Raw genomic sequence first — 9,780 nt, forward strand, 5'->3', positions numbered from 1 at the left:
TTTCCGAAGCTGAAATAGTGTTTATAGAAAATAATCGGTTCAAAAATTATAAAAATATGTTTTTTTAACAAAAAAGCGTTGCCAGATGGGATTTGAGTCAGGGCATTTATTCGATTCAACGGTTACACTGTGACAACTCGACGATAACAACACATCTAATATCGATGTACGATAGACACCGATAAGTTTGGGCAAATAAGCCAACTCAGCCGAAAAGAATTCTGTTTTCCTAGCTAATTTAAAAATAATCACGAAAATGAGCCGACAACAGAACGAGGAGGACACTAACTCGGTGCTATTCGATGCCCGCAACGAGTACTACATCGGCAACTTTATGGGCTCGATCAATTTCGTGCTGCCGGAGCAGGGCACCGCGGGACCGGAGCTCCTGTCCTACATGTACCTCTCTTACTTGGCCATCGATTCTGGGCGTATCGTCGCCTCAGACATCAAGGAGGGAAACTCCACGCCCCTGCAGGCTTTGCGTCTGGTGCATGAAGCCTTTGAGCAGCCTTCGAGGACGGAGGAGATACTGGAGAAACTCACGGACAAGGTGGCCGGAGAGGAGGATGAGACCAATATCTGGCACCTTGCCACCGCCATCGTCTACTGCCACGACGGCCAGTTTGAGAACGCTTTGAAGATCCTGCACGGCTCCACCAATTTGGAGTCCATGGCTCTGTCGGTACAGTGCTTGCTGCGCCTGCAGCGCGTGGACCTGGCCAAGCAGCTGGTGGCCAAGATGCAGGAGATTAGCGACGACGCTACGCTGACTCAGCTCGCTCAGGCGTGGGTGGCCCTCGCCCAGGGCACTGAACAGATGCAGGACGCCTTTCACATATACCAGGAGTTCTGTGAAAAGTTCAAGCCTACTCCGGCGCTGCTGAATGGCCAAGCGGTCGTGCATTTGGGTCTGGAGCGGTATGAGGAGGCTGATTCTGTGCTGCGTGAATCTCTGCTGAAGAAGCACAACGATTACGACACCCTGATCAATCTGATGGTTCATGCCCATCTTACGGCCAAACCGACAGAGGCTATCACCCGGAATCTAGAGCAGCTGAGGCAGTTCTATCCTAAGAGCGACTTTGTAACCGATCTGGACAAGAAATCAGCGGAGTTCGACCGCCTGTGCCTGCAGTACGACGTCGAGGGCGGGGAAAAATTGCTTGCCATCTAGACATAAGAAGAAATTCCAAATATTCATTTATCAAAACCTTTTGTTTATGTATTAAACTACAATAAAAATTTATTAGAAATGTATGAGGTAGCGGAGAGCACATCAATAGCTGTAAGGAGAAAACAATGTATAAGGGTGGATTTTACATGTTTGATTAATGTCCTGGATACTCACTTCTGTTTGAAGCCATATTTCTTGCGTTCGTAGAACAGGTCAGTCTTGGAGCTACCCAGATTCACGATCTTGGGGCAACCGTCGCGCTATAAAAAACCAAGATACCAATTAATGGCAGACAATGCACCAGGAATGACTGGCTAACTCACGTCCTTCTCCTGAATGGTGCAGGACTTGCAGTAGTAGGCATCGGAAACTCCAGGTCCGCCACAGATGACGCACCTGCCCTGATAGGATCCGTAGTTGCACTCGTCGCAAATCCTCACCAAGGTGCACGGCCGCACATAGGAGTCGCAGATTACACACTTTCCGTCGTCCTTCTCGCACAGGCGTCCAATGGCTGCCGCATGGGATTGTGAAAATGATCAAATTATTGAATTGCCGGTTCGTTTTCAAAGGGTTTTGTTTGAGAACTCACCCACGCCGGGCTGCTTGCGGCAGAAAATCAAATCCGGATGATGTTTGGCCATGATTTAATGGTAGTTTTCAGTCAGCAACTATAAAAACAATTGCAGAAAAAAGCGGCGACTTATTTAGTGTGACCTTTACGCACTCTCGCTTCAGGGTTGCCAAGTGATCAAAATTATCACGTAGGGCATTCATTCAAATCTATGATGGCTTGAATAAAAGGTAAATCAATTTTTTCTAATATTGTTTATTATAAATGATAAAATAAAACATATGAGCAAAGTGGTTCCAAACTATTACCTGAAACTAAATGACCCTTAAGGGCACTTGGCAGCCCTATACCATTGCAGTTTGGACATTCACAGCGACTAGTAAACAACAGCTGTTGGCATTCTCGAATTTTATTTTCTGTATTCGCATTTAGCTTTGGTCCAAAATATTGCAAAAACACGCCCACAATGCAACAGATCAGTTAGGAAGTTGTGAGGCACCAAGGACAGCAACCAGAATTCAGAAAGGACACCAACGAAATGTCGCAGGCGGCATCAACGACGCAAAGTGCAACCGCTGCACCGGTGGGCGGCAGCAGACGCAATGAAGTGGGCGGCGTGGGCGTCATCGGGACCACCATGTCGGCTAGATACGGAGAAACGGAATGGGAGGCTCGAGAGGTGCGTATTAGACTGTAATGCTCACCACTATTGCAAGAAATGAAACTTCTATTATCTACTCAGTCCCAGCGGCAGAGGGAACTGCACGAAGCTCGAGCACGGGCAGCGCAAATGGAGAAAACCATGAAGTGGTGGTAAGTGGAGTAGCTGTTCCTGGTCAAAAGTATCTACTAATCAAAACTTTAACCATTCCAGGTCCGACTGCACAGCCAACTGGCGGGAGAAGTGGAGTAAGGTAATCCGGTTGCCATGGCTTTCAAGTTGGGTCAATATCGCCGGTTTCCAATAACAAAACTTTTCACTTTTCGCAGGTCCGCAACGAGCGGAATAAGGCCAGAGAGGAGTCCAAGCAGCTGAGCCTCAAACTGGACGGCGCCATGAAGGAGGCCCACTCCCTGAAGCGGGAGAAGAACGATCTCGAGTTGCAGATCACGCAGCTGAAGAAGGAGATGGAGAAAGTGCACACGCTGATGATGAAGCATGCCGGTCAGTTCCATCGGGCCGACACCAGCGAGGATGCGGAGGCCAATGGACGGGATGCCAACTGCTCGCCGGACATCTCCTCGGATGGCTTGAAGAATATCAATAGCGAGGACGGTTTGGTTACCAAGCTGACCAATGATGTCAAGGATCTGGACATTGAGGAGTTCGCTATGAAGGGGGCTATGCCCAAGCATCTGACCGAGTTGGATGAAGCGGCGACTGCCGAGGAGAAGCGCCTGATTCAGCAGTTGTCCAAGGATGACTTTGACGAGGACTACTTGCTGCAAAAAATATCCATGCTGCAACTGCGCCTCGACGAGGCTCAGAAAACTCTTCAAGCGGAAAGGGAGTGAGTAATCTCTATTCCAATATCGTACGAATGTTGTTAAATGTTAAATAATTTTTTTCGTAGTGAAAAGCTGGAGCTGCACAAGAGCATTGAGAAACTGACGCTGGAGATCCAGGATGTGCGCGGACGTCAAGAGGAGATGCGCTCGGCCAAGCAGGAGGCAGTGCGCGAACTCCTAACTCTTCAAGAACAACATCGTGCTGAGATGCGTATAGTGAACAACTCGCTGCAGGAGGAGATTGCCGCCCGTGAGAATCTCGAGCGCCGGTAAGCAAAAATGCATTCAATACTTTGGCTAGAGTCTAATCATGGATTTATTTTAGCCTCACGGAGCTGCGCACTGAGCTCGAGCACCTTCAGGCGGAGAACGCCTCCGAATGGGGCAAGCGGGAGCGACTGGAGTCCGAGAAATTGGCCATGGAGCGTGACAACAAGAAACTGCGCGCAGAACTGCGGGACTACCAGGAACGTTCTGATCGTAAGTGCCGACCCATGCAAGCTAATGACGTGGAGCTGCGAGCATTGCAGCAGGAACTTTCGGAGCGCAATAAGGAGATCAGCGAGGTGAAGATGTCGCACGCCAAGCTTAAGAAGTTGCTGGCCGAAACAAACACGGAGCTGGGACACGCCGTGCGCCGCGCCGAGCAGTACGAGGCGGAGGTGAGTAAATCCACGCCCAAAATTCTTATCGGATGATATATGGATCAGATTAGGCATATCAGCTTATCAGCCTAGGAAAACTTAGAGATGTAGCAGCCCCTCTTGCCGAATTCAGTTTCATTAACATTTATTGGCATTGACACATGGACATAAAACAACTTGGTAAATGCAGTAATTTTGGATTATCGAAAGAAGTACATTAGTTAGCAAATGCCGCCAGTCCTGTGATGGCTCGGCCCAGGATCAACGCGTGTATATCGTGCGTGCCCTCATAGGTGTTCACCGACTCCAGGTTGATTACATGCCTGATCACATGATATTCGTCGCTGATTCCATTAGCGCCCAGCATGTCCCTCATTTGGCGCGCAATATCCAGCGATTTGCCAGTATTGTTTCGCTTGAGAAGGGAAATCATGTCGGGCGTATGGAGCTTCTGATCCTTGAGGCGACCCACATGCAGGCACGCCTGCAGGCCCAAAGCAATCTCCGTGATGGCATCGGCCAGCTTCTTTTGGATCAACTGATTGGCAGCCAAAGGACGGCCGAATTGCTTGCGATCTAGTGTGTACTGGCGAGCAATCTCCACACAGGTTTCGGCTGCTCCCAGGGCTCCCCACGCGATTCCATAGCGAGCGTTGTTCAGACAGGTGAAGGGTCCGCTGAAGCCTGCCACATTGGGTAGCAACTGCTCCTCTGGCACACGCACCTCGTCCATCAGGATCATACCCGTGGGCGAAGCTCGCAGCGAGAACTTGCCCTCGATCTTTGGCGTCTCCAATCCCTTGCCGGATATTTTGCGGTCCACCAGGAAGCCGCGCACCTTGCCATCCTCGCATTTGGCCCATACAACTATGACGTCTGCGATGGGGGCACTTGTAATCCAGGTCTTAGATCCGTTCAGGATGTATGTCTTGCTCTTGCTGTCGTATTTGGCGCGGGTCTCCATGCCAGCGGGGTCACTACCGTGGTTGGGCTCAGTTAGGCCAAAGGCACCTGGATTAAGATGAGACAAAGTTGAGATTCGCTTATGAAAATCGTGACTATACTACGGCGCCTTTATATAATCCACTCAATATTTCTTCCAAATAAAAAGCATTACATTCATTTTGGGACTCACCAATCAGTTTGCCCTCCGCCATGCTGGGCAAATAGCGCTGCTTCTGCTCCTCGGATCCAAAGTCGTATATGGCGCCCATGGCCAGCGAGCTCTGGACACTAACGGCGGACCGATAAGCGGAGTCCACGCGCTCCACCTCGCGGGTCAGCAAACCGTAGGCAACGCTAGAGACTCCAGCGCAACCGTATCCCTTGATGGTGCAGCCCAGGACACCCAGGCTGCCGATCTCCTCCATAATCTTCTTGTCGAATGTCTCGAGGCGATTGGCCATCTTGACGCGCGGTTGCAATTCCGCTTGGCAGTAACCGCGGAACGCATCCCGAATGGCCACCTCCTCCTCGGTCAGCTGGCTCTCCAAATTCAGCGGATCCTGCCAGTTGAACTTGGGTGCTGCGGCTTTGGAGCTCGTGCTGGCCAAGCGGCTGGCGCACGGTCGCAGTTTGCTGATTACACTTTGCGCAATCATAATTCCAATTCGGTTCTGTCTTTTCTGTTCTGTTGGATGTGCCAGCCGGTTCTCCACGGAACAGCTGCTCGATTCGACGTTCGGCGAGAGACTGAAGAAAGCTCAAATATACAGCGAGAGCTTTTGCCTGCCGGCTCTTCGCGCGCTCTCTTCGCTCTTCGCGCTCTTTTCGCCACTTTGTTTACCTCGATTTAATATTGTTGTTATGCCCGATCTTAATCGGCGGGTTTTAAATTTTTCGCATTATCGCGCCTATTTTTGCCTTGACGATAGAAACCAAGAGTGATAGAAACGCGAGTGGAAGGAAATTTTTCCTATTTCAAGCGTTATCACCACTTGGCGGGGGTCGTCTGCTTATCAGTTGTGTTTGAAGACTGCAAGACACGCCCCTTTTGCTCTTTGCGTTCTGAGTTTTGGCTACAGATGCAATATCTGGGTTCAGAGTAGATGCATACATATGTCATGTACCAATTTGAAACTAAATATGTAGTTGCTAATGTTCCGAATTTCCCTGCAGGTGAAGCGTCTTCGCCAGCGCGTGGAGGAGCTGAAACGGGAGCTAGCTGGTGCTGAGGACGAACTGGATTCGGCCGTTAACCAAGTGCGCCGCCTGCAGCGCTCCAACGATGAGCTAGTGGGTCAGACGGAAGGGCTGCAGGTGCAGATTCAGCACCTCCAGAATAGGTAAGATGAGCAGAATTATTTCAATTTGTATACGGCAAAGTCTTTTGGCTAACTCCAATAACCACTAACTTTTCCACTGGTGCTGGCTTGACTAATAACCTAACTCCTAACCCACGCTTAACCCAACGAAAAAGACGTGCTCCGAGTCCCCAGCTGCGGGGAATGGGCGGGGTGCAGCTGAGGAATAAGATTGCCGTGGAGCTGCCCAACGATTGTCTGCCAAACATCAATGATCTTCGCCAGATCTTCGATGACTCGCAGGCAGGTTTGAGGAGCTCCCACAATGGCAGCGACGCCGCTGTGCATCATGCTGCTTCCGTGAAGAGATCTAGTCACACGGAACGGACGCTCCTGCAGCAACAGCAGAGTAGTGCTGCGGCATCTGCAGCGGCGGCGGCAGCGGCAGCAGCTGCTTTTTTTGATGCCAAGCCCACGCATCTGGAGGAGAACATATTTGAGTCAAAGTCGCGGAACCTGGAGTTCGAGCGGGCCAAGCAGAAGTTCGATAATCCGCACGGACAGCACCATCACCATCACCAGAGACAGAGATCCGGAAACGGACGTTATGGAAGCGCAGGAAGCAATGCCAGTCGAGCGAATCTCGTGCTGCCCTTGAAGGGAACGACCAATGGAGGCAGCAGCTCCGCTTCCAGTAAGGACGAGCTGAACCGGCAGCTGTACGAGAAGGAGCAGTCCGCAGGCGCAGGATATGCGAGGAACAGCATTAATCTAGACGGTCTCAAGGTGTCCGACGATGAGGTGAGATTGGAGGAAGAGAAACGATTGTTTTCAGCCATTGACCTAAGTAAATAGACTCACTCTGCGCTTTACTTTGAAAGTAACCACTTTTTTGTTAGCTATTATGATGAACAACATTAGTTTGACTTCTTATTACATTACTAATCCCGACTGCACGTATTGTTCTACTAACCAAATCATTACTCCTATTCAATATAATAACTACTATCAATTTAAATTTCAGACTCCGTAGCTATGGTTCGACAAGCTTGCTGCTAGACGACGAGACGGAGGGTAACAGCGATTAGGATAACCAGACAAGCAGAAAAGACATTTGAGAGACAGTAATGGTATTAACCTTAAGTATTAATTCGCAAGTACTTCAATGTTGGCAAGACAACGGTCGCAAATATAATCCGCATTCCTAGTTTATATTTGGGGCTTTAACCAACCGGTGCCCTAGGTTTTTATAAGAGAATCTATTGCAGAACGATAGTTCAAGAACAAATACTTAATTGTAAACTAAGATAACTTTAATTTCGCGACTAATTCCAATCATCAGATCACCAATTAGCCACGATCATGTTCATATCTTCAATATTCCAAGTAACTTAAGGAAAACGTTTGAAACTCATTTTACTGGCCATATTCTTATGAGCTTAACTCGCAGATAAGACGGTTGTTAGGAGGATTTCTCCTTCGCATCCTTTCATCCTCATCGGAAACCCTTGCCTTTACTAAAAATGAACAGACTTAATAACAGATATACCGACATATATACGTATGGAAGCATAATACAGGTTCGATGTTTGCGGAATAGCATTTAGTGCCAGAAATCTAAAGAAATTGTACGTTGTATTAAGAAAGCATGATAAGAATGCTGCTAATTATTAATCGACATTAACTGAAATTATACACATAATTCTCACTACAGATTTAGACATTTTTCCAGTTGCCTAGTCCGAAATTCTTTTATTTTTTCAAAAGTTTATCGATATTCAGCTGCTAATTAGTTGATCTTTTACAAAATATGTATACACATTTGCAAATCAGAATTCAAAATATTTACGTATTATAACATAGCAATATTAGTATTTTAGCTATTGATAAATAACAATTTATTATTAACTATTAAAAGTATATAAAATACAAACGATATGCCAATAAAGGTAGCATGTTACAAGATATACCCACTCGTACTTGTAGTCTTCTTGCGAATCCTATCCTGCTTTTTCCTCGTCCACATGGCAGCACAGTGCCTTCTGTCAGATCAACACTTCAACCATTCGGATTTTGTCAACAAAAAATTGAGAGTGTGGGGCTTGGGAAAAAACTTAAAATTTCAGTCATGGTTCAACTTTCGCGTACTACAAAATTAACCGCCTGTTGTGTGGGCGTCTATACGATCTATGTCCTGTTCACATTCTTCCTTTTGCCCATTCTTATGCCGGATCCGGTGACGCTGCAGCGATCGTTGCTATCCTACAGCACCAGGCACCTGGGCGACCTGAGCAACTTGACCCTGGAAACCGGCGGCCAGCCAATCCGCTCAATGCTGGTCACGTTCCGGGGATCGGGTGCCCTGACCCTGCTGGACAACCTGGCTCATCAGCCGGGCTGCTATCAGCACTACGCTCCACTGATCGGCTACGAGAGCCGTCCCCTTGCCGCAAAGGAGCACGATCGAGCCTTGGAGGAGCTGGTGTCGCTGTACAACTGCAACTACAACATGTCTGCGGAAATGATCCAATGGGGAATGCGATCGTCGGTCTTCCGGCGCTTCTACGGCGCACAGGCCAAGATCTGTCGCACTCACAGCCATGAGACCTGCTGGGATCCCAAGACGATGGCCGCCGTCTGCAAGCTGCACCCATTCATCAACATGGCGGTGTACAATTTGCGGCTGAGTCTTCTGGCTTCCCTCTTGGAGCGCGAGGAGTGAGTGATATAAGTTTTGGCAAATTAATCATTTTACATAAAATTCCTCATTTCTAGCCTTCATTTGAGCATCCTGCTGCTTGTCCGCGATCCTCGGGGCACCATATATTCCCGAATGAATAACAAGTGGTGCTTGGATGAAAGGGATTGCGACGCAGAAGCCCTGTGCAGCGACATGGTCAGTGATCATCAGATGGTGGAGACCCTCACCCGAGCCTATCCCCAGCGTTTTAGGTAAGGTTTTGTCCACTTTATTATCATATGTAATATACTATATGTACATATGTATATTCCACAGCATTATACGTTACGAGGACTTGTTCCTGCAGCCCGAGGAGACCATCAAACAGGTATTCGACTTCTACGGATTGCCCCTGGGAGGAACCAAGTCCAGGACGCAGAAGCTTCATCCGCGCAGTGGCTATGTGGTAGAGTCCTTCCGCCGGGAGGAGCTATTCAACCAGCCCGCCTTTGAGTGGATGAGCGAAATGATGGTGGACGATATTGGGGCTGTACAGGACGTGTGCGGCCAGGCCATGGACCTATGGGGGTATCGCCCGATTCAGGACTTCCAGCGCTTCTCGCCGGAATCATTCCAGCCAATAATGGGCAAGGCCTAGCTTTTTGTGGGCAGATGACAGACGTAGTGGCCCAGGGGCTGGATATGAACGCTTTATTTGAGGTATATTTCGAGAGGGTAGTGTAAACCGCGAATAAATATGTACATTTGATCTATTCTAAACCGAACTTCTTCTTTAACTTTTTATTATACCCGTTACTCGCTTTTGGTTGGAGTCCGCGCTGCATGGCTGGCTAAGTTTCCCACCGCCACCAGTGACTAGTTCACTGTGATTTCATGGAATATTTAGGGCATATTTTTCCGCAATTTCATTGCTCGCCGCGGCATCTTTCCAC

At 48.5% G+C, this 9,780-nt stretch overlaps 5 protein-coding genes across 6 annotated transcripts; 3 read left to right on the top strand and 2 right to left on the bottom strand.

Annotated features, from left to right (window-relative positions):
* The first annotated feature begins 89 nt into the window (after nucleotides 1-89).
* Nucleotides 90-1,260, top strand: LOC122626699 (coatomer subunit epsilon). Its single transcript, XM_043807062.1, has one exon. It carries the CDS (start codon nucleotides 257-259, stop codon nucleotides 1,175-1,177), a length of 921 nt encoding a protein of 306 aa, XP_043662997.1. The 5' UTR covers nucleotides 90-256; the 3' UTR covers nucleotides 1,178-1,260.
* Nucleotides 1,200-1,929, bottom strand: LOC122626701 (PHD finger-like domain-containing protein 5A). The gene is made up of 4 exons (XM_043807065.1): nucleotides 1,770-1,929; nucleotides 1,501-1,691; nucleotides 1,352-1,437; nucleotides 1,200-1,286 (listed from the first exon to the last, which is right to left on the bottom strand). Exons 1-4 carry the CDS (start codon nucleotides 1,819-1,821, stop codon nucleotides 1,280-1,282), a joined length of 336 nt encoding a protein of 111 aa, XP_043663000.1. The 5' UTR covers nucleotides 1,822-1,929; the 3' UTR covers nucleotides 1,200-1,279.
* LOC122626696 (coiled-coil domain-containing protein 102A) lies at nucleotides 1,873-8,053 on the top strand. 2 transcript variants are annotated; one of them, XM_043807057.1, is made up of 10 exons: nucleotides 1,873-1,981; nucleotides 2,184-2,430; nucleotides 2,494-2,564; nucleotides 2,626-2,665; nucleotides 2,742-3,262; nucleotides 3,326-3,529; nucleotides 3,586-3,922; nucleotides 6,023-6,189; nucleotides 6,324-6,948; nucleotides 7,172-8,053. In XM_043807057.1, the coding sequence occupies exons 2-10, from the start codon at nucleotides 2,290-2,292 to the stop codon at nucleotides 7,178-7,180; spliced, it is 2,115 nt and encodes a 704-aa protein (XP_043662992.1). In that variant the 5' UTR covers nucleotides 1,873-1,981; nucleotides 2,184-2,289; the 3' UTR covers nucleotides 7,181-8,053. The 2 variants fall into 2 exon arrangements, with proteins under 2 accessions (XP_043662992.1, XP_043662993.1); XM_043807058.1 differs by lacking the exons at nucleotides 1,873-1,981; nucleotides 6,324-6,948 and having other exon boundaries at nucleotides 2,121-2,430.
* LOC122626698 (glutaryl-CoA dehydrogenase, mitochondrial) lies at nucleotides 4,033-5,583 on the bottom strand. The gene is made up of 2 exons (XM_043807061.1): nucleotides 5,040-5,583; nucleotides 4,033-4,915 (listed from the first exon to the last, which is right to left on the bottom strand). The coding sequence occupies exons 1-2, from the start codon at nucleotides 5,503-5,505 to the stop codon at nucleotides 4,122-4,124; spliced, it is 1,260 nt and encodes a 419-aa protein (XP_043662996.1). The 5' UTR covers nucleotides 5,506-5,583; the 3' UTR covers nucleotides 4,033-4,121.
* Nucleotides 8,054-8,183: 130 nt separating the features above from the next.
* On the top strand, nucleotides 8,184-9,612 carry LOC122626697. The gene is made up of 3 exons (XM_043807060.1): nucleotides 8,184-8,865; nucleotides 8,923-9,099; nucleotides 9,164-9,612. Exons 1-3 carry the CDS (start codon nucleotides 8,276-8,278, stop codon nucleotides 9,483-9,485), a joined length of 1,089 nt encoding a protein of 362 aa, XP_043662995.1. The 5' UTR covers nucleotides 8,184-8,275; the 3' UTR covers nucleotides 9,486-9,612.
* Nucleotides 9,613-9,780: the final 168 nt, after the last annotated feature.

The sequence above is a fragment of the Drosophila teissieri genome, chromosome 2L (assembly GCF_016746235.2).
Source record: "Drosophila teissieri strain GT53w chromosome 2L, Prin_Dtei_1.1, whole genome shotgun sequence".
Taxonomy (NCBI): Eukaryota; Metazoa; Arthropoda; class Insecta; order Diptera; family Drosophilidae; genus Drosophila; species Drosophila teissieri.

What these genes read in the sequence shown, in the direction of transcription:
- LOC122626698 (XM_043807061.1), bottom strand. Translation starts at nt 5,505, where the DNA reads ATGATTGCGCAAAGTGTAATCAGCAAACTGCGACCGTGCGCCAGCCGC. An exon ending in GGCGGAGGGCAAACTGATTG is followed by an intron (nt 4,916 to 5,039) that starts GTGAGTCCCAAA and finishes ATCTTAATCCAG; the next exon opens with GTGCCTTTGGCCTAACTGAG.
- LOC122626697 (XM_043807060.1), top strand. Translation starts at nt 8,276, where the DNA reads ATGGTTCAACTTTCGCGTACTACAAAATTAACCGCCTGTTGTGTGGGC. An exon ending in TCCCTCTTGGAGCGCGAGGA is followed by an intron (nt 8,866 to 8,922) that starts GTGAGTGATATA and finishes CCTCATTTCTAG; the next exon opens with CCTTCATTTGAGCATCCTGC. An exon ending in GCCTATCCCCAGCGTTTTAG is followed by an intron (nt 9,100 to 9,163) that starts GTAAGGTTTTGT and finishes TATATTCCACAG; the next exon opens with CATTATACGTTACGAGGACT.
- LOC122626701 (XM_043807065.1), bottom strand. Translation starts at nt 1,821, where the DNA reads ATGGCCAAACATCATCCGGATTTGATTTTCTGCCGCAAGCAGCCCGGC. An exon ending in CCGCAAGCAGCCCGGCGTGG is followed by an intron (nt 1,692 to 1,769) that starts GTGAGTTCTCAA and finishes CCCATGCGGCAG; the next exon opens with CCATTGGACGCCTGTGCGAG. An exon ending in GCACCATTCAGGAGAAGGAC is followed by an intron (nt 1,438 to 1,500) that starts GTGAGTTAGCCA and finishes GGTTTTTTATAG; the next exon opens with CGCGACGGTTGCCCCAAGAT.
- LOC122626699 (XM_043807062.1), top strand. Translation starts at nt 257, where the DNA reads ATGAGCCGACAACAGAACGAGGAGGACACTAACTCGGTGCTATTCGAT.
- LOC122626696 (XM_043807057.1), top strand. Translation starts at nt 2,290, where the DNA reads ATGTCGCAGGCGGCATCAACGACGCAAAGTGCAACCGCTGCACCGGTG. An exon ending in CGGAATGGGAGGCTCGAGAG is followed by an intron (nt 2,431 to 2,493) that starts GTGCGTATTAGA and finishes TTATCTACTCAG; the next exon opens with TCCCAGCGGCAGAGGGAACT. An exon ending in ACTCTTCAAGCGGAAAGGGA is followed by an intron (nt 3,263 to 3,325) that starts GTGAGTAATCTC and finishes TTTTTTTCGTAG; the next exon opens with TGAAAAGCTGGAGCTGCACA.